Source organism: Coregonus clupeaformis, chromosome 27 (genome assembly GCF_020615455.1).
Source record: "Coregonus clupeaformis isolate EN_2021a chromosome 27, ASM2061545v1, whole genome shotgun sequence".
Lineage (NCBI taxonomy): Eukaryota > Metazoa > Chordata > Actinopteri > Salmoniformes > Salmonidae > Coregonus > Coregonus clupeaformis.
Window position 1 is genome coordinate 18,380,221 of NC_059218.1, and position 18,323 is coordinate 18,398,543.

Consider the following 18,323-nt stretch of genomic DNA (forward strand, 5'->3'; position numbering starts at 1 on the left):
AACCCCGAGTATCCTCGGCCATGGCAGGCCACCAAAACGTCTGCGAAGAAACGCCATTGTCCGAGCCACGCCAGGGTGACAAGCCATCTTGCTGGCGTGGGACCATTTGAGGACAGCAGGACGAACCGACTCAGGCACAAACAACCGACCGGGTGGACCGTTACGGGGACCGGGCTGAGTCCGAAGGGCCGCCAGCACCTCCTCCTCAATCCTCCACATAACTGCTCCCACGACGCAGTTCCGGGGGAGAATTGTCTCGGTCTTGGACCCACTCTCCTCCGTCTTGGAGAACATCCGGGACAAGGCGTCCGCCTTGCCGTTCTTAGATCCAGGTCGGAACGTCAGGGAAAACTTGAATCGTCCGAAAAACAACGCCCACCTGGCCTGACGGGGAGTTGAGACGTTTAGCCGATTGCACGTAAGCAAGATTCTTGTGGTCAGTCCAGACAATAAACGGTTGCTCCGCCCCTCCAACCAGTGGCGCCACTCCTCCAAGGCAAGTTTCACCGCGAGAAGCTCCCGGTTACCCACATCGTAATTCCTCTCCGCAGGCGAAAGGCGACGAGTAGTAGGCGCAGGGATGGAGTTTACTGTCCGTGGAGCATCGCTGCGACAGGATGGCGCCAACTCCCACATCAGACGCGTCCACTTCAACGACGAACTGACGGGCCGTGTCCGGTTGAGAGAGAATCGGTGCGTTGGTGAATCGCCTCTTCAAATCCAGAAACGCTCGATCCGCCTCCGGATTCCACTTGAAGGTCCTGATACTGGAAGTCAAGGCAGTTAACGGAGCGGCCACACGGCTGTAATCCCGGATGAATCTGCGGTAGAAATTCGCAAACCCCAAAAATCTCTGGAGCTGCAATCTCGTACCGGGCTGGGCCCATTCCAGAACCGCTCTAACCTTCTCCTGGTCCATCCTAATCTCTCCCCTGGAGATGATGTACCCGAGAAAGGATGTCGTGTGGGCGTGAAACTCGCACTTCTCGGCCTTCACGAACAGGCGATTCTCCAACAATCGCTGCAGAACCTGCCGGACATGCTGGACGTGGTCGGAAGGTTCCTTCGAGAAGATCAGAATGTCATCCAGGTAAACAAACACAAAGAGACCGATCATATCTCTCAGGACGTCGTTCACCATACTCTGGAATACCGCTGGAGCATTGGTCAGTCCAAACGGCATCACCTGATACTCAAGTGACCCATCGGTGTATTGAAACCCGTCAACCACTCGTCCCCCTCTCTGATCCGGACCATGTGATACGCATTGCGTAGGTCTAGCTTGGTGAACACCGTAGCACCCTGTAAGGAGTCGAAGGCAGAACTCATCAAGGGCAGGGGATACTTGTTCTTGACCGTGATGTCATTCAACCCCCGATAATCAATACACGGTCGAAGAGAGCCATCCTTCTTACCCACAAAGAAGAATCCTGCCCCCAGGGGTGATGACGAGGGACGAACGAGACCAGCAGCTAGGGACTCCTTGATGTAGGTCTCCAAAGCCTCACGTTCAGGTCGGGAGATACTGTATAACCTTCCCTTGGGGTAGACAGCTCCAGGGAACAGGTTGATGGCACAATCATAGGGTCGGTGGGGAGGGAGTGACAGAGCCTTCTGCTTACTGAAAACTTCCCCCAAATCGTGATATGTCTCGGGAACCAGGGACAAATCTGGGGGTTTAGCCTCAATCACCTGACTGGGAACCGAATGGGGGCAGGCAGTCTTGAGACAGTTAGCATGACAATCAAGGCTCCAACTTCGTTACCTTGCCCGTCACCCAATCGAACGTGGGATTGTGTTCCCTTCAGCCAGGGGTATCCAAGGACCAAAGGAACATGGGAAGACGGCAGAATGAAGAATGAAATCATCTCAGAATGATTCCCCGACAACCGCATCTTAACCGGTTCAGTCCTCATCGTGATACGTGCCAGACTACTGCCGTCCAGAGTGGTAGCTTCAATGGCTTCCGGCAATTGCTCCTTGGAAAGCCCCAGCTGTTCCACCAACTCGGCATCTAGAAAGCTTCCATCGGCACCTGAATCGATAAAAGCGTTAATCGCTAAGCTCTGATTCCTGTTCATAAGGGTAGCCGGGAAACGGGTCTGACAGAGGTATTGAGAGGTCGAAACTGGCTCGCTAAAAGTCCTCCCAACTTTAGCGAGCCGCGCAGTTTGACGACCCGACTGGAACCTGAGAAGCTGATCGGTTGGACGGAACCCATTGCTTCTCCCTCCTTCGCTCTCGGACTCGATTATCCACCCGAATAGACAAGGCTACCAAGCTGTCCAGGTCACTAGGCTCCGGATAGGAGATCAACTCATCCTTGAGCTGCTCCGACAGACCCTGGTAAAAGGCCGCTTGCAGAGCCTCCTCATTCCACCCACTCTCCACAGCCAACGTCTTGAACTCGATCACGAAGTCGGCCACGCTGCGAGTTCCTTAGCGAAGCGAAAACAGGCGCCTAGCTGCGTCCCTCCCTCGGACGGAATGGTCGAAGAGCTTCCTCATCTCGGCCGTGAACCCCTGGTATGAAGCCATGCAGGGATCCTGTCGTTCCCAAACGGCTGAAGCCCACTCCAGCGCTCGACCACGCAGCAACTCAATCACAAAGGCTATCCTAGCCTTGTCTGTGGCATAAGAGTAGGGCTGTAGATCGAACACTAATCCACACTGCATAAGGAAGGAACGGCATCTTCCCAGCTCCCCCTCATATTTATCCGGCGTCGGAACCTTGGGCTCACGGAAGGACACAGCTTCAGAAGCGGCAGGCGAGATGGGTGAAACCGGTAGTGGATCCTCCACCGGACACTTGCGTTGGTTCTGGACCTCCGTCAGACCAGTAGAAAGGTTCCGAACTGACAACGCGATCTCCTGTAGTACCGTGCTATGATGGCCCAACATCTTCTCCTGCTGGGTAATGGCATGGCGAACAGAGTCCAGGTCCGCTGGGTTCATTACTGGCCGGATCGTTCTGTCACGAGTTGCTAAGCCAGAACCCAGAAGCAGACCAGGACAAGGTAAGTTGAAACGAAGGTGAGTGTTTATTTACAAATTCAAGAGTGATGCTGAATAATCCAGGGAACAGAGCGGGCGGCGTTGATTAGTTGTTGGGGGTGCAGTGGTTGATCCCATCCTGGGTCGGCAGCCGCCGACCACCAGGCAGAGGTTGGATGAAGGTTCCGGACGGGTGACTGCAGATGGAACAAAACGGGGTAAGTAAGCAACAAACCAACAAGGTGCAAAAACAACAAAACTAACGCTAGGCTCTAAGACTGATACTCTGGTAAACCTACTGTTCATGGCTAACGATCCGGCAGGGAATGGATGTTAGGCCAGAGCCTAAGAAGGGTGATGATCAGGACCAGGTGTGCAGATTGCTGATGGGATGCAGGTGCGGAAATCAAGAGAGCTCCCCGGAGCGTTCCCGAACCCTCGGGAAACTGGAGATCACGAACAGAAAAACTAGTCCACAGACAGGACCCGACTCAGACTGCCGGGATCGTTACAATTCCAGTTTCAACTGTTCTGCCTGCGGTTATGGAACCCCTACCTGTCCCAGACCTGCTGTTTTCAACTCTTAATGATCGGCTATGAAAAGCCAACTGAGATTTATTCCTGATTATTATTTGACCATGCTTGTCACTTATGAACATTTTTGAACATCTTGGTATGGTTCTGTTATAATCTCCACCCGGCACAGCCAGAAGAGGACTGGCCACCCCTCATAGCCTGGTTCCTCTCTAGGTTTCTTCCTAGGTTTTGGCCTTTCTAGGGAGTTTTTCCTAGCCACCGTGCTTCTACACCTGCATTACTAGCTGTTTGGGGTTTTAGGCTGGGTTTCTGTACAGCACTTCGAGATATTAGCTGATGTACGAAGGGCTATATAAAATAAAATTGATTGATTGAATCCTAGTAAAAATTTGCTGTCTTAGGTCAGTTAGGATCGCCACTTTATTTTAAGAATGTGAAATGTCAGAATAATAGAGAGAATGATTTATTTCAGCTTTTATTTCTTTCATCACATTCCCAGTGGGTCAGAAGTTTACATACACTCAATTAGTATTTGGTAGCATTGCCATTAAATTGTTTAACTTGGGTCAAACATTTTGGGTAGCCTTCCAAGAGCTTCCAACAATAAGTTGGGTGAATTTTGGCCCATTCCTCCTGACAGAGCTGGTGTAACTGAGTCAGGTTTGTAGGCCTCCTTGCTCGCACACACTTTTTCAGTTCTGCCCACAGATTTTCTATAGATTGAGGTCAGGGCATTGTGATGGCCACTCCAATACCTTGACTTTGTTGTCCTTAAGCCATTTTACCACAACTTTGGAAGTATGCTTGGGGTCATTGTCCATTTGGAATACCCATTTGCGACTAAGCTTTAACTTCCTGACTGATGTCTTGAGATGTTGCTTCAATATATCCACATAATTTTCTTTCCTCATGATGCCATCTATTTTGTGAAGTGCACCAGTCCCTCCTGCAGCAAAGCACCCCCACAGCATGATGCTGCCACCCCCGTGCTTCACGGTTGGGATGGTGTTCTTTGGCTTGCAAGCAACCCTCTTTTTCCTCCAAACATAACGATGGTCATTATGGCCAAACAGTTCTATTTTTGTTTCATCAGACCAGAGGACATTTCTCCAAAAAGTAAGATCTTTATCCCCATGTGCAGTTGCAAACCGTAGTCTAGCTTTTTTATGGCGGTTTTGGAGAAGTGGCTTTTTCCTTGCTGAGCGGCCTTTCAGGGTATGTTGATAAAGGACTATTTTTACTGTGGATATAGATACTTTTGTACCTGTTTCCTCCAGCATCTTCACAAGGTCTTTTGCTGTTGTTCTGGGATTGATTTACTGTGCAGCCGTCTTAATCGACCTGGCCAAGGCTTTTAACTCTGTCAATCACCGCATTCTTATTGGCAGACTAAATAGCCTTGGTTTCTCAAATGACTGCCTTGCCTGGTTCACCAACTACTTCTCAGATAGAGTTCAATGTGTCAAATCGGAGGGCCTGTTGTCTGGACCTCTGGCAGTCTCTATGGGGGTGCCACAGGGTTCAATTCTCGGGCCGACTCTATTCTCTGTGTATATCAATGATGTCGCTCTTGCTGCTGGTGACTCAGATCCACCTCTACGCAGACGACACCATTTTGTATACATCTGGGTTAACAAACCTCCAAACGAGCTTCAATGCCATACAACACTCCTTCCGTGGCCTCCAACTGCTCTTAAACGCTAGTAAAACTAAATGCATGCTCTTCAATCGAATGCTGCTTGCACCCGCCCGCCCGACTAGAATCACTACTCTCGGCGGGTCTGACTTAGAATATGTGGACAACTACAAATACCTAGGTGTCTGGTTAGACCGTAAACTCTCCTTCCAGACTCACATTAAGCATCTCCAATCCAAAGTGAAATCTAGAATCGGCTTCCTATTTCGCAACAAAGCCTCCTTCACTCATGTTGCTAAACATGCCCTCGTAAAACTGACTATCCTACCGATCCTTGACTTCGGCGATGTCATTTACAAAATAGCTTCCAACACTCTACTCAGCAAATTGGATGTAGTCTATCACAGTGCCATCCGTTTTGTCACCAAAGCCCCATATACTACCCACCATTGTGACCTGTACACTCTCGTTGGCTGGCCCTCACTACATATTCGTCGCCAAACCCACTGGCTCCAGGTCATCTATAAATATTAGGTATTCAGTTAGCCCTCTTTGCAAGAGAAAGGAAATGGAAGAATTGCTTAAAAGGCATTTTTCATCAACTAGAAAGAATTCCATAATCATGTCACTTGTAGAATGAAACCCCCCCCAAACACACAATGAAACAAATAAACAAATCCTGGCATCAAAACGTCCAATAAATAAGATCAGGAAGCACAATAGCCCTAAAATGCTGTTTCAGTTGAATTCATTGACAATACATGAGAAGCCACACAAAGAGACAGAAATCAAGCCTAATCTTCCAGAATAGCATTTCCTATTGATTAAAGGACTTTGGTGATTTCACGCTTTTTGGGTTCTCATCCATGGGTATTGTTGTGTGCTTCTCTAGGGAGACCGGGAGCATTAGTGTGTGTGTGTCTTTGTGTGTGTCTGTGTGTACGCATGTACTGTATTTGTCTCTGTGTGTGTGTGTGTCTGCCGGCCGTCTCCATCACAAAGTGAAAGGCGTAGGCCAGTGTTTCCCAAACTCGGTCCTGGGGACCCGAAGGGGTGCACATTTTGGTTAATGCCCTAGCACTACACAGCTGATTCAAATAATCAACTCATTACTAAGCTTTGATTATTTGAATCAGCTCTGTAGTGTTAAGGCAAAAACCAAAACGTGCACCCCTTGGGGTCCCCAGGACCGAGTTTGGGAAATGGAAAAATCGCAACCTTGCTTCCCTTAACTTTCCTGGCTGGGCATCGCATCGCAAGGGAAATCATTTGTCGTATGAAGCCCAAACAACACAAAAACAGGACAAATAAACAGGGCAGAGTGACAGAGAGAGAGACTGAGAAAATTGGCTGGTGGGTTCCCCAAATGCAATTTCTCTCTATTCACCATGCAAGGCTCCCCTCTGACTGCGTCCAGAACCGAAGCTGCTCTAATGAGCCAAGATCTGTCAAATCACAACCTCTCTGGAGAATAACACACAGGTTTAAAGCAACTGGCTGCTGTCAGAGGTGTGTGTGTGTGTTTGTCTTTTTGTGTGAACGAGACAGAAATAGGATAATGGGTGTCGATATGAGAGAGAATGATTGAAATTGAAAATACTGTTCGCTGCTCTGGCACCCCAATGGTGGAATAAGCTCCCTCACGACGCCAGGACAGCGGAGTCACTGACCACCTTCCGGAGATACTTGAAACATTTTACATTTACATTTGAGTCATTTAGCAGACGCTCTTATCCAGAGCGACTTACAGTTAGTGAGTGCATACATAATTTTTTTATTTTTCATACTGGCCCCCCATGGGAATCGAATCCACATCCCTTGGCGTTGCAAACGCCATGATCTACCAACTGAGCTACATCCCTGCCGGCCATTCCCTCCCCTACCCTGGACGACGCTGGGTCAATTGTGCGCCATGGGTGTCCCGGTCGCGGCCGGCTACGACAGAGCCTGGATTCGAACCAGGATCTCTAGTGGCACAGCTAGCACTGCGATGCAGTGCCTTAGACCACTGCGTCACTCGGGAGGAAACCCTACCTCTTTAAGGATTTTTTTTTTGTGTGAAATAATATATATATAAACAGTGGGGGGAAAAAGTATTTAGTCAGACACCAATTGTGCAAGTTCTCCCACTGAAAAAGATGAGAGAGGCCTGTCATTTTCATCATAGGTACACGTTAACTATGACAGACAAAATGAGAAAAATAAATCCAGAAAATCACATTGTGGGATTTTTAATGAATTTATTTGCAAATTATGGTGGTGGAAAATAAGTATTTGGTCAATAACAAAAGTTTCTCAATACTTTGTTTTATACCCTTTGTTGGCAATGACACAGGTCAAACGTTTTCTGTAAGTCTTCACAAGGTTTTCACACACAGACAACTATGACCTAGTGAATGACCTGCAGAGAGCTGGGACCAAAGTAACAAAGCCTACCATCAGTAACACACTACGCCGCCAGGGACTCAAATCCTGCAGTGCCAGACGTGTCCCCCTGCTTAAGCCAGTACATGTCCAGGCCCGTCTGAAGTTTGCTAGAGGGAATTTGGATGATCCAGAAGAGGATTGGGAGAATGTCATATGGTCAGATGAAACCAAAATATAACTTTTTGGTAAAAACTCAACTCGTCGTGTTTGGAGGACAAAGAATGCTGAATTGCATCAAAATAACACCATACCTACTGTGAAGCATGGGGGTGGAAACATCATGCTTTGGGGCTGTTTTTCTGCAAAGGGACCAGGACGACTGATCCGTGTAAAGGAAAGAATGAATGGGGCCATGTATCGTGAGATTTTGAGTGAAAACCTCCTTCCATCAGCAAGGGCATTGAAGATGAAACGTGGCTGGGTCTTTCAGCATGACAATGATCCCAAACACACCGCCTGGGCAACGAAGGAGTGGCTTCGTAAGAAGCATTTCAAGGTCCTGGAGTGGCCTAGCCAGTCTCCAGATCTCAACCCCATAGAAAATCTTTGGAGGGAGTTGAAAGTCCGTGTTGCCCAGCGACAGCCCCAAAACATCACTGCTCTAGAGGAGATCTGCATGGAGGAATGGGCCAAAATACCAGCAACAGTGTGTGAAAACCTTGTGAAGACTTACAGAAAACGTTTGACCTGTGTCATTGCCAACAAAGGGTATATACAACAATTCTAATTTCTAAAGTGGAAGTTGGGAGAGTTTTATTCGGGTGTTTCAGTGAAACAATTATAATTTCTGAGGTGGAAGTTGGGAGAGTTATATTTGGGAGTTGTGGTGAGGGAGGCCCCGCTCTCTCCTTTCCCAGATGTTTAGTTCATTTCATTCCAATCTCCTCTGCATTATTGTAGCCATTTGCTACAGCCTGTCAACTATGCCTCTGCCTATCCCTGTTCTCTCCTCTCCGCACAGGCTACACAAACGCCTCACACCGCGTGGCTGCTGCCTCTCTAACCTGGTGGTCCCTGCACGCACCATACACCTGGAGTTCCAGGTCTCAGGCAGCCTCTGGAACTGCCGTTCTGCTGCCAACAAGGCTGACTTCATCCCAGCCTATGCTACCCTCCAGTCCCTCGACTTCCTGGCGCTGACGGAAACATGGATTACCACTGATAACACTGCTACTCCTACTGCTCTCTCCTCGTCTGACCATGTGTTCTCGCATACCCCGAGAGCATCTGGTCAGAGGGGTGGTAGCACAGGAATCCTCATCTCTCCCAAGTGGACATTCTCAATTTTTCCCCTAACCCATCTGTCTATCTCCTCATTTGAATTCCATGCTGTCACAGTCACTAGCCCATTTAAGCTTAATATCCTTGTCATCTATCGCCATCCAGGTTCCCTTGGAGAGTTCATAAATGAGCTTGATGCCTTGATAAGTTCCTTTCCTGAGGATGGCTCACCCCTCACAGTTCTGGGGGATTTCAACCTCCCTACGTCTACATTTGACTCATTTCTCTCTGCCTCCTTCTTTCCACTCCTCTCCTCTTTTGACCTCACCCTCTCACCGTCCCCCCCTACTCACAAGGCAGGCAATACGCTTGACCTCATCTTTACTAGATGCTGCTCTTCTACTAATCTCACTGCAACTCCCCTCCATGTCTCCGACCACTACTTTGTATCCTTTTCTCTCTCGCTCTCCTCCAACACTACTCACTCTGCCCCTACACAGATGGTAATGCGCCGCCGCAACCTTCGCTCTCTCTCTCCCACTACTCTCTCCTCTTCCATCCTATCATCTCTTCCCTCTGCTCAATCCTTCTCCCTCCAATCTCCTGATTCTGCCTCCTTAACCCTCCTCTCCTCCCTTTCTGCATCCTTTGACTCTCTGTGTCCCCTATCCTCCCGGCCGGCTCGGTCCTCCCCTCCAGCTCCGTGGCTTGATGACTCATTGCGAGCTCACAGAACAGAGCTCCGGGCAGCTGAGCGGAAATGGAAGAAAACTAGACTCCCTGCGGACCTGGCATCTTTTCACTCCCTCCTCTCTACATTTTCTTCATCTGTTTCTGCTGCTAAGGCCACTTTCTACCACTCTAAATTCCAAGCATCTGCCTCTAACCCTAGGAAGCTCTTTGCCACATTCTCCTCCCTGCTGAATCCTCCCCCCCTCCTCCCTCTCTGTGGATGACTTCGTCAACCACTTTGAAAAGAAGGTTGACGACATCCGATCCTCGTTTGTTAAGTCTAATGACACTGCTGGTCCTGCTCACACTGCCCTACCCTATGCTTTGACTTCTTTCTCCCCTCTCTCTCCAGATAAAATCTCGCGACTTGTGACTGCAGGCCGCCCAACAACCTGCCCGCTTGACCCCATCCCCTCCTCTCTTCTCCAGACCATCTCCGGTGACCTTCTCCCCTACCTCACCTCACTGATCAACTCATCCTTGACCGCTGGCTATGTCCCTTCCATCTTCAAGAGAGCGAGAGTTGCACCCCTTCTCAAAAAACCAACACTCGATCCCTCTGATGTCAACAACTACAGACCAGTATCCCTTCTTTCTTTTCTTTCCAAAACTATTGAGCGTGCCGTCTTTAGCCAACTCTCTTGCTATCTCTCTCAGAATGACCTTCTTGATCCAAACCAGTCAGGTTTCAGGACTGGTCATTCAACTGAGACTGCTCTTCTCTGTGTCACGGAGGCTCTCCGCACTGCTAAAGCTAACTCTCTCTCCTCTGCTCTTGTCCTTCTAGACCTGTCTGCTGCCTTTGATACTGTGAACCATCAGAGAGCCTGCGAGAGCCTGCGAAGAGCCTTGGCGTGACCCTGGACAACACCCTGTCGTTCTCCACTAACATCAAGGCGGTGACCCGATCCTGCAGGTTCATGCTCTACAACATTCAGAGAGTACGACCCTGCCTTACACAGGAAGCGGCACAGGTCCTAATCCAGGCACTTGTCATCTCCCGTCTGGATTACTGCAACTCGCTGTTGGCTGGGCTCCCTGCCTGTGCCATTAAACCCCTACAACTCATCCAGAATGCCGCAGCCCATCTGGTGTTCAACCTTCCCAAGTTCTCTCACATCACCCCGCTCCTCCGCACACTCCACTGGCTTCCAGTTGAAGCTCGCATCTGTTACAAGACCATGGTGCTTGCCTATGGAGCTGTGAGGGGAACGGCACCTCCGTACCTTCAGGCTCTGATAAGTCCCTACACCCAAACGAGGGCATTGCGTTCATCCACCTCTGGCCTGCTGGCTCCCCTTCCTCTGCGGAAGCATAGTTCCCGCTCAGCCCAGTCAAAACTGTTCGCTGCTCTGGCACCCCAATGGTGGAACAAGCTCCCTCACGACGCCAGGACAGCGGAGTCACTCACCACCTTCCGGAGACATTTGAAACCCCACCTCTTTAAGGAATACCTGGGATAGGATCAAGTAATCCTTCTACCCCCCCCTAAAAAAAAAAAAAAAAAAAAAAATGTAAAGTGGTTATCCCACTGGCTATAGGGTGAATGCACCAATTTGTGAGTCGCTCTGGATAAGAGCGTCTGCTAAATGACGTAAATGTAAAATGTAAATATAACAAAGTATTGAGAAACTTTTGTTATTGACCAAATACTTATTTTCCACCATAATTTGCAAATAAATTCATAAAAAATCCTACAATGTGATTTTCTGGATTTTTTTTCACTCATTTTGTCTGTCATAGTTGACGTGTACCTATGATGAAAATTACAGGGCTCTCGCATCTTTTTAAGTGGGAGAACTTGCATAATTGGTGGCTGACTAAATACTTTTTTTTATATATATATATATAAAAAACAAATGAAATTGAAAAAATATTCTCTAAAACTAACAATAAAACTAAATGCATAATTTGTAAATAACAAATTCAAAAATAAAAAAAATTATAATAAAAAATAGAAAAAATATAGAAATTAAACAATAAGAAAAAAAAATATATATATATCAAAATTGTAAAGTGGTTGTCCCACTGGCTATCATAAGGTGAATGCACCAATTTGTAAGTCGCTCTGGATAAGAGCGTCCGCTAAATGACGTAAATGTAATGTAAATGTAAATTAGTTTGTGTGACAAGGCCATAGCTATTCTTCATTGTATACGACTCATACATCACCTCTTTACAGAGAATGCACACACACTGTCTCTGTCTCTGTCTCTGTGTGTGTGACTGGACTGGCTAATCTCCGGTGGAGCTTGAAAATCAGAAGGAGAAACCTCTTCTCACGCAGGAGTGGCTACGGGACAAGTCTTTGAAAGTCGTTGAGTGGCCCAGCCAGAGTCCGGACGTGAACCCGATCTAACATCTCTGGAGAGACCAGAAAATCCAGGCTGTAATCGCTGCCAAAGGTGCTTCAACAAAGTACTGAGTAAAGGGTCTGAATACTTATGTAAATGTGATATTTCATTTATTTATTTTGTAATACATTTTCTTATGGTGTATTGTGTGTAGATTGATGAGAAAATAAAACAATTTAATCAATTTTAGAATAAGGCTGTAACGTAACAAAATGTGGAAAAAGTAAAGGGGTCTGAATACTTTCCTCGGCGCGCACCCAAAAAATTAAAAACGTTTGCCCAGCAATGGGATGCTAGGAGCTGGAGAGCGCTGCTTAGACAACTGTGATATGCCAGTGCACAATGCTCTAGCAAGCCTTCGACAAAAACCATAGCCCAAACCTTTACCCCTCTATCCTAAACTTAACCCTTTGAGCTGTTTTTGTTTTAACCCTGTAACCACACAGAATTTACCCTGTAACCGCGCGGAATTAATGCATAAAAAATAGACGTTCATCCATAATACGTTGAATTTCTAAGGGAAACTATGCGATCTTGTTGGCCACCAATCCATTCATCCATCCATCCATCCATCCATCCATTCACCCTCTCCATACCTGGAATGCGTAGGGGGTGTCGTCGACACAGTACACTCTGAGGCTGTATCCCAGTGGATTGGTGTTGTCTGCACTACCGAACACTGCCAACCTCAGTCTCTTCACCGCCTCCTGGCTCAGAGGCTCCCCCACCAGGGCGTAGCGCCCTGGATGCTCCAACAGCAGGTGGCAGCACTGAGCCTCCAGCAGACAGTAGCAGGAAGTGCTCTCCTCCTCCACCGACATCACTTCCTGTGGGAGAGGAAGAGAGAAGAAAAAAGGAGTTAGGGGCGGGTTGGGGCCTTAAGATGATGGTTTTTAAAGGTGGAAAATGGCTGGGGACAGATAGAGAAGCAATCAGTGCATTTGGCATCGTGAACAGTAACGTGATTACCACACAACCGTATGCATAGGTCATTTCTCCTTCATTCTGTGCTAAATTCCCCTCCTAAATCACCTACTGCACCATCCCAGTGACCCTGTGGCCCTCTGCACTAAGCTTATAAGGCATGGTTAAACCATATAAAGCCAGGCTATATAATATAGTAATGTAATCCCCTGGCCTAGATGCAACACCTGGCACATTAGCTGCAGCAGACATGAGGAATCTACTTTTTATATAGCTCATCCTCACCAGACAGGCAGGCAGAGGAAAAAATGATGGAGTCAAACACCCCAAAAGCTAAGCAGCTTTAAGGGCAATGTGTGTGTGAGTGTGAGTGTGTGAGAGAGAGAGAGATGCCTTCCATCTCTGGTAATGTCACTAATTCCAGCGATGGTTCACATTTGAAGAGGCTGGCCTGGCATTCTGCCTGAGATAAAGGGCTCATTATTTCACAGTAATGGAGACAGGTTGCGCCATGGCTCCTTCACACGGGCAAGATGAAGGAGGCCTCTCTCTCTCTTTCTCTCATCTCTGTCTTTCTCACTTTCTCAATTTATTTCAATTCAATTACCAATTTCTCTCTCTTTCTTCACCTTCTCTCTCCCATTCTCTCTGTCTTTAAACATCTCTCTCCCTCTTTCTTCTTTATCCCCACTTTTCTCTTTTTCTCTTCCCCCTGCTCTCCCTCTCTCCCGTCAGCATATAACCCACAGCGCGCACACACTCATTCGTCGACTGGTCTTTGATAGCTGCCTTTTGTGCAGCAAGCGTCTCTCGCCAGCAAATTATATCCTGTGTAAATGTCACAGGCAGTGAATAGGCCAGGGTCTTGGACCGTCACAGGCTAACCGCAAGGCACAAAGAGCTCTGAGCTCTGGGGTCAACACTGCCTAGATGAGCTCCCGGTCACTCTCCGACACGCCTTTGATGAAGTAAGTTAAACATTAAAGGTCCAATGCAGCTATTTTATCTCAATATTAAATCATGTCTGGGCAACAATCAAGTAATAAATAAACAAATACCTTGTTAGCAAAGAGTAATTTCTCAAGCAACAATTTTGCTAGGACTGTCTGGGAGTGGTCTGAGTGGGGAAAACAAACTGTTATTGGCAGAGAGATTTGGAACTCTTTCTTATTGGTCTATTAACTCATTTACCGCCTGGTGATGACACCAGGCAGGCCAAAACTCCATCCCACCAAAACAGGCTGAAATTGTAGGTGTTTATTTCAAACATCTCTTACACTAAAAAGGGCATTATCATAATTTTCACAATTTCACACTATAATTCATTTTGTTGTGTGTGTGTGTGTGTGTGTGTGTGTGTGTGTGTGTGGAGAAGATAGTTCTGGTCCCCTGCTGCTGTCCCTGCTCTTTGATGTGACCACAGAGGAAGAAGAAGGGATCGTTGATGGAGGAGAGGAATCTGATGAAGGGATTGTGGTGGAAGGGAGGTTTCTGTAATGATGGGGTTCCACGCACACCCACACTCCCCTCTCAGCCGGTCTTTTCAAACAGCTCTTACACTAAAAGGGCATTATTGTAATTTTCACAATTTCACAAAATTATTCCAACCTCATAGTTTGGAAATATAAAACACAGGACAATCACGTTTTTGACTGCATTGGGCCTTTAAAAGAACATCGCTGATTCGTCTTCTGGGATGGATAGACAGGTGGATGGATCTAGAAAAATAGAGGGTGTGGATTGATGTCGGAGCTCAGAGCTTGAGAGAACGAGGGAGTCCCTCAGAATGAGAGAGAGAGAGTGGGAAGTTATAAGAGGCAGAGAGGCAGAGTTTTTTGAGAGGTTGGACGGACTTGAGCTTTCACTACTTTTCAAAGAAGTCCATGCTAACATGAGTGAGTGAAATAGTTCCTCCCAACTGGCAGCTCAATGAACCTCAGTGGATTAGAGGTTGAGAAGAGTATGAAGAACAGAATATGTAGAATTTAGATTATGTGATTGTATCTTATTCTCAGTTTCAGGTGAACACTGAAGATACCTGTTTTTTTTATATGGAACAAAGAAATCAAAATCAACTTATCTAGTATATATAGTATACAGTGCATTCGGAAAGTGTTCAGACTTTTTCCACATTTTGTTAAGTTACAGCCTTCTATAATTGATTTATTTCCCTCATCAATCTACACACAATACCCCATAATGACAAAGCAAAAATAGGTTTTTATAAATTTTAGCAAATGTATTACAAATAAAAAACTGAAATCACATTTACATAAGTATTCAGACCCTTTACTCAGTACTTTGTTGAAGCACCTTTGGCAGCGATTACAGCCTCGAGTCTTCGTGGGTATGACGCTACAAGCTTGGCACACAAGTATTTGGGGAGTTTCTCCCATTCTTCTCTACAGATCCTCTCAAGCTCTGTCAGATTGGATGGGGAGCGTCGCTGCACAGCTATTTTTAGGTCTCTCCAGAGATGTTCGATCGGGTTCAAGTCCGGGCTCTGGCTGGGCCACTCAAGGACATTCAGAGACTTGTCCCGAAGCCACTCCTGCGTTGTCTTGGCTGTGTGCTTAGGGTCGTTGTCCTGTTGGAAGGTGAACCTTCGCCCCAGTCTGAGGTCCTGAGCGCTCTGGAGCAGGTTTTCATCAAGGATCTCTCTGTACTTTGCTCCGGTCATCTTTCCCTCGATCCTGACTATTCTCCCAGTACCTGCCGCTGAAAAACAAACCCCATAGCATGATGCTGCCACCACCATGCTTCACCGTAGGGATGGTGCCAGGTTTCCTCCAGACGTGACGCTTGGCATTCAGGCCAAAGAGTTCAATCTTGGTTTCATCAGACCAGAGAATCTTGTTTCTCATGGTCTGAGAGTCCTTTAGGTGCCTTTTGGCAAACTCCAAGAGGGCTCTCATGTGCCTTTTACTGAGGAGTGGCTTCCGTCTGGACACTCTACCATAAAGGCCTGATTAGTGGAGTGCTGTAGAGATGGTTGTCCTTCTGGAAGGTTCTCTCATCTCCACAGAGGAACTCTGGAGCTCTGTCAGAGGGATGTAGCTCAGTTGGTAGAGCATGGCGTTTGCAACGCCAGGGTTGTGGGTTTGATTCCCACGGGGGGGCAGTATGAAAAAATAAATACATAAAAAATTAAAAATAATGTATGCACTCACTAACTGTAAGTCGCTCTGGATAAGAGCGTCTGCTAAATGACTAAAAATGTAAATGTAAATGTGACCATCAGGTTCTTGGTCACCTCCCTGACCAAGGCCGTTTCCCCCCGATTGCTCAGTTTGGCCGGGCTCTAGGAAGAGTTTTGGTGGTTCCAAACTTTTTAAATTTTTCCACTGTGTTCTTGGGGACCTTTCGATGCTGCAGAAATTTTTTGGTACCCTTCCCCAGATCTGTGCCTCGACACAATCCTGTCTCGGAGCTCTAAGGACAATTCCTTCGACCTCATGGCTTGGTGTTTGCTCTGACATGCATTGTCAACTGTGGGACTGAATTTACGACAGGTGGACTCCAATCAAGTTGTAGAAACATCTCAATGGAAACAGGATGGACCTGAGCTCAATTTCGAGTCTCATAGCAAAGGGTCTGAATACTTATGTAAATAAGGTATTTCTGAATTTTATTTGTAATAAATTTACCAACATTTCTAAAAACCAGTTTTTGCTTTGTCATTATGGGGTATTGTGTTTAGATTGATGAGGGGAAAAAATAATTTAATCAATTTTAGAATAACACTGTAACATAACAAAATGTGGAAAAAGTCCAGGGGTCTGAATACTTTCTGAATGCACTGTATGGAAATGTTTCATTGGATGTGAGCATATTGGGTGACATTTTCCTTGCACATTATTAGCCCACGCAGAAAGCAAAATTGTGGAAAATAACCGTAACATTTTAAATAGATCCACATAATCCAAGGCCAGGTTTAATACAACGGCCAGTGTTTGCATCGTCTGGAACGCATTTTAATGTTGTTTACTTGAACTCCAGTTAAATAAGCTCATGGATATTATAAAAGGGAAGTTACAATATCAATTGTGAAATATACAGTGTCTTTTGCACAATTAAGTTTCTAAGAGAGAAAAATGTCACACTGTTCCTCTAAATGTTCTGAAATGTTTTCAGGATAATCTCACCTCCCACTTGTTATCCTGTGTCTGCCTCTTGAGACGGATGCTCCAGTTGTCGGCGGCAACCTCAGCGCAGTGGGCTATCGTCATGGCGACGGGGCAGGAGAGGTCAAGGCCCGGTGGACCGTACGTGACCTCTGGGCTCAGCAGGACCTCCTGGCTCTCTTCTGATAGGGTACTGCTGAAAACACACATACAGAAACATCAGGATGGGTTTAGACTCCAAACTATCCACAGACAGTGTACATGAGAGGAACATGAAAACCAGAGCAGGGCATGTTTCCTAAACAGTAGGCAATTGCTTTACATGAGCAAGAGGGGAAAAATACATATTGGCATATTGTCCCATTCTTGCGAACACAGAAACTTTGACGGGGCTGCCATCAGTCCAGAAGGGCTGCACTACTACACAGATCTTTACGGCCCAGCGTCCAATGAAAACTGATGTCTGCTTGACTTCATACTATTTGAGCCTCAACCATCCGTCAGTCCTGCTGCTGCAGGCCTGGGGGTCAATCTCACAGTGGGTAGAGTGGCCCTGCTATCCCCTGCTGTCACAGGGCCAAGCTGGTGTCCCCCGCCTAAGCCTGAGTGACAAGTCCGATTAGGGACTAGAGGCAGAATCAGAGGAGTGATTTCAGCTAAATTGATAAAATGGACGCTTTAATGAGGGGATCAGGACCACTGTGTGTTGGTGTTGAGTGAAACATCACAAACATCCAAATACTGACTGGCTGGAATAGGTCTGTTTGGGTACACAACCTGTTTTCAGGAGGCAACAAGTAGGCTAGCATTCTATTGTGTAGGGTAGGCTAACCATCAACTGGAAATAAAGACATATGCAAGCATATGACTGTGTTATATTGTTTTCTGAAACATCAGTTGAACACGATATGGGGTGAACATAGTGAGATCAACCTCGCTCGCCACAGGATTTTCACTCGGCTTTATCGTTATTTATTTTTCAGATAATTATCAGTGCCTATTGTCCAATTTGTCTCCATTGTTAAAATGAAAGCAAATCAGCAGCGAAACATTGACAGGGGTTATGATCTCTCATCTAAAAATACAGAATAAATAAGCCAACAGCAGTGAAAGCCTGCAGCTGTGCTGCATGTATGTGTGTGCATGTGCGCACGCATGTTTGTGTGTGTGTATGTTTGTTTGTGTGTGTGTGTGTGTGTGTGTGTGTGCTATGGTAATTAGGCCCAGTCACCATAGGAACGTCAAGGTTACCTGCATATTGGACTCTGATAATTAGCCTGAAGAGAGGAGAATAAAAACCATTTGCTTTTCAAAGAAAGCACGACTCAGAGCAAAGATAAAAAACTAGACATTTTTCATGGTTCTGGCTGAGTA

General features: G+C 46.7%; 1 protein-coding gene across 6 annotated transcripts in view; it reads right to left on the reverse strand.

Annotated features, from left to right (window-relative positions):
• Positions 1 to 18,323, reverse strand: part of LOC121541592 (netrin receptor UNC5D-like) — a 353,223-nt gene that overhangs the window by 14,154 nt on the left and 320,746 nt on the right. For 3 of the 6 annotated variants that reach the window (XM_041850722.2, XM_041850721.2, XM_041850718.2), the window contains 2 exons: positions 16,971 to 17,142; positions 12,498 to 12,728 (listed from right to left, as the gene is read on the reverse strand). In XM_041850722.2, coding sequence (XP_041706656.1) covers positions 12,498 to 12,728; positions 16,971 to 17,142 — 403 coding nt within the window. Of the gene's footprint in view, positions 1 to 12,497; positions 12,729 to 16,970; positions 17,146 to 18,323 lie in introns of all 6 variants that reach the window. The other 3 variants (XM_041850720.2, XM_041850719.2, XM_041850717.2) reach the window with 1 other exon arrangement.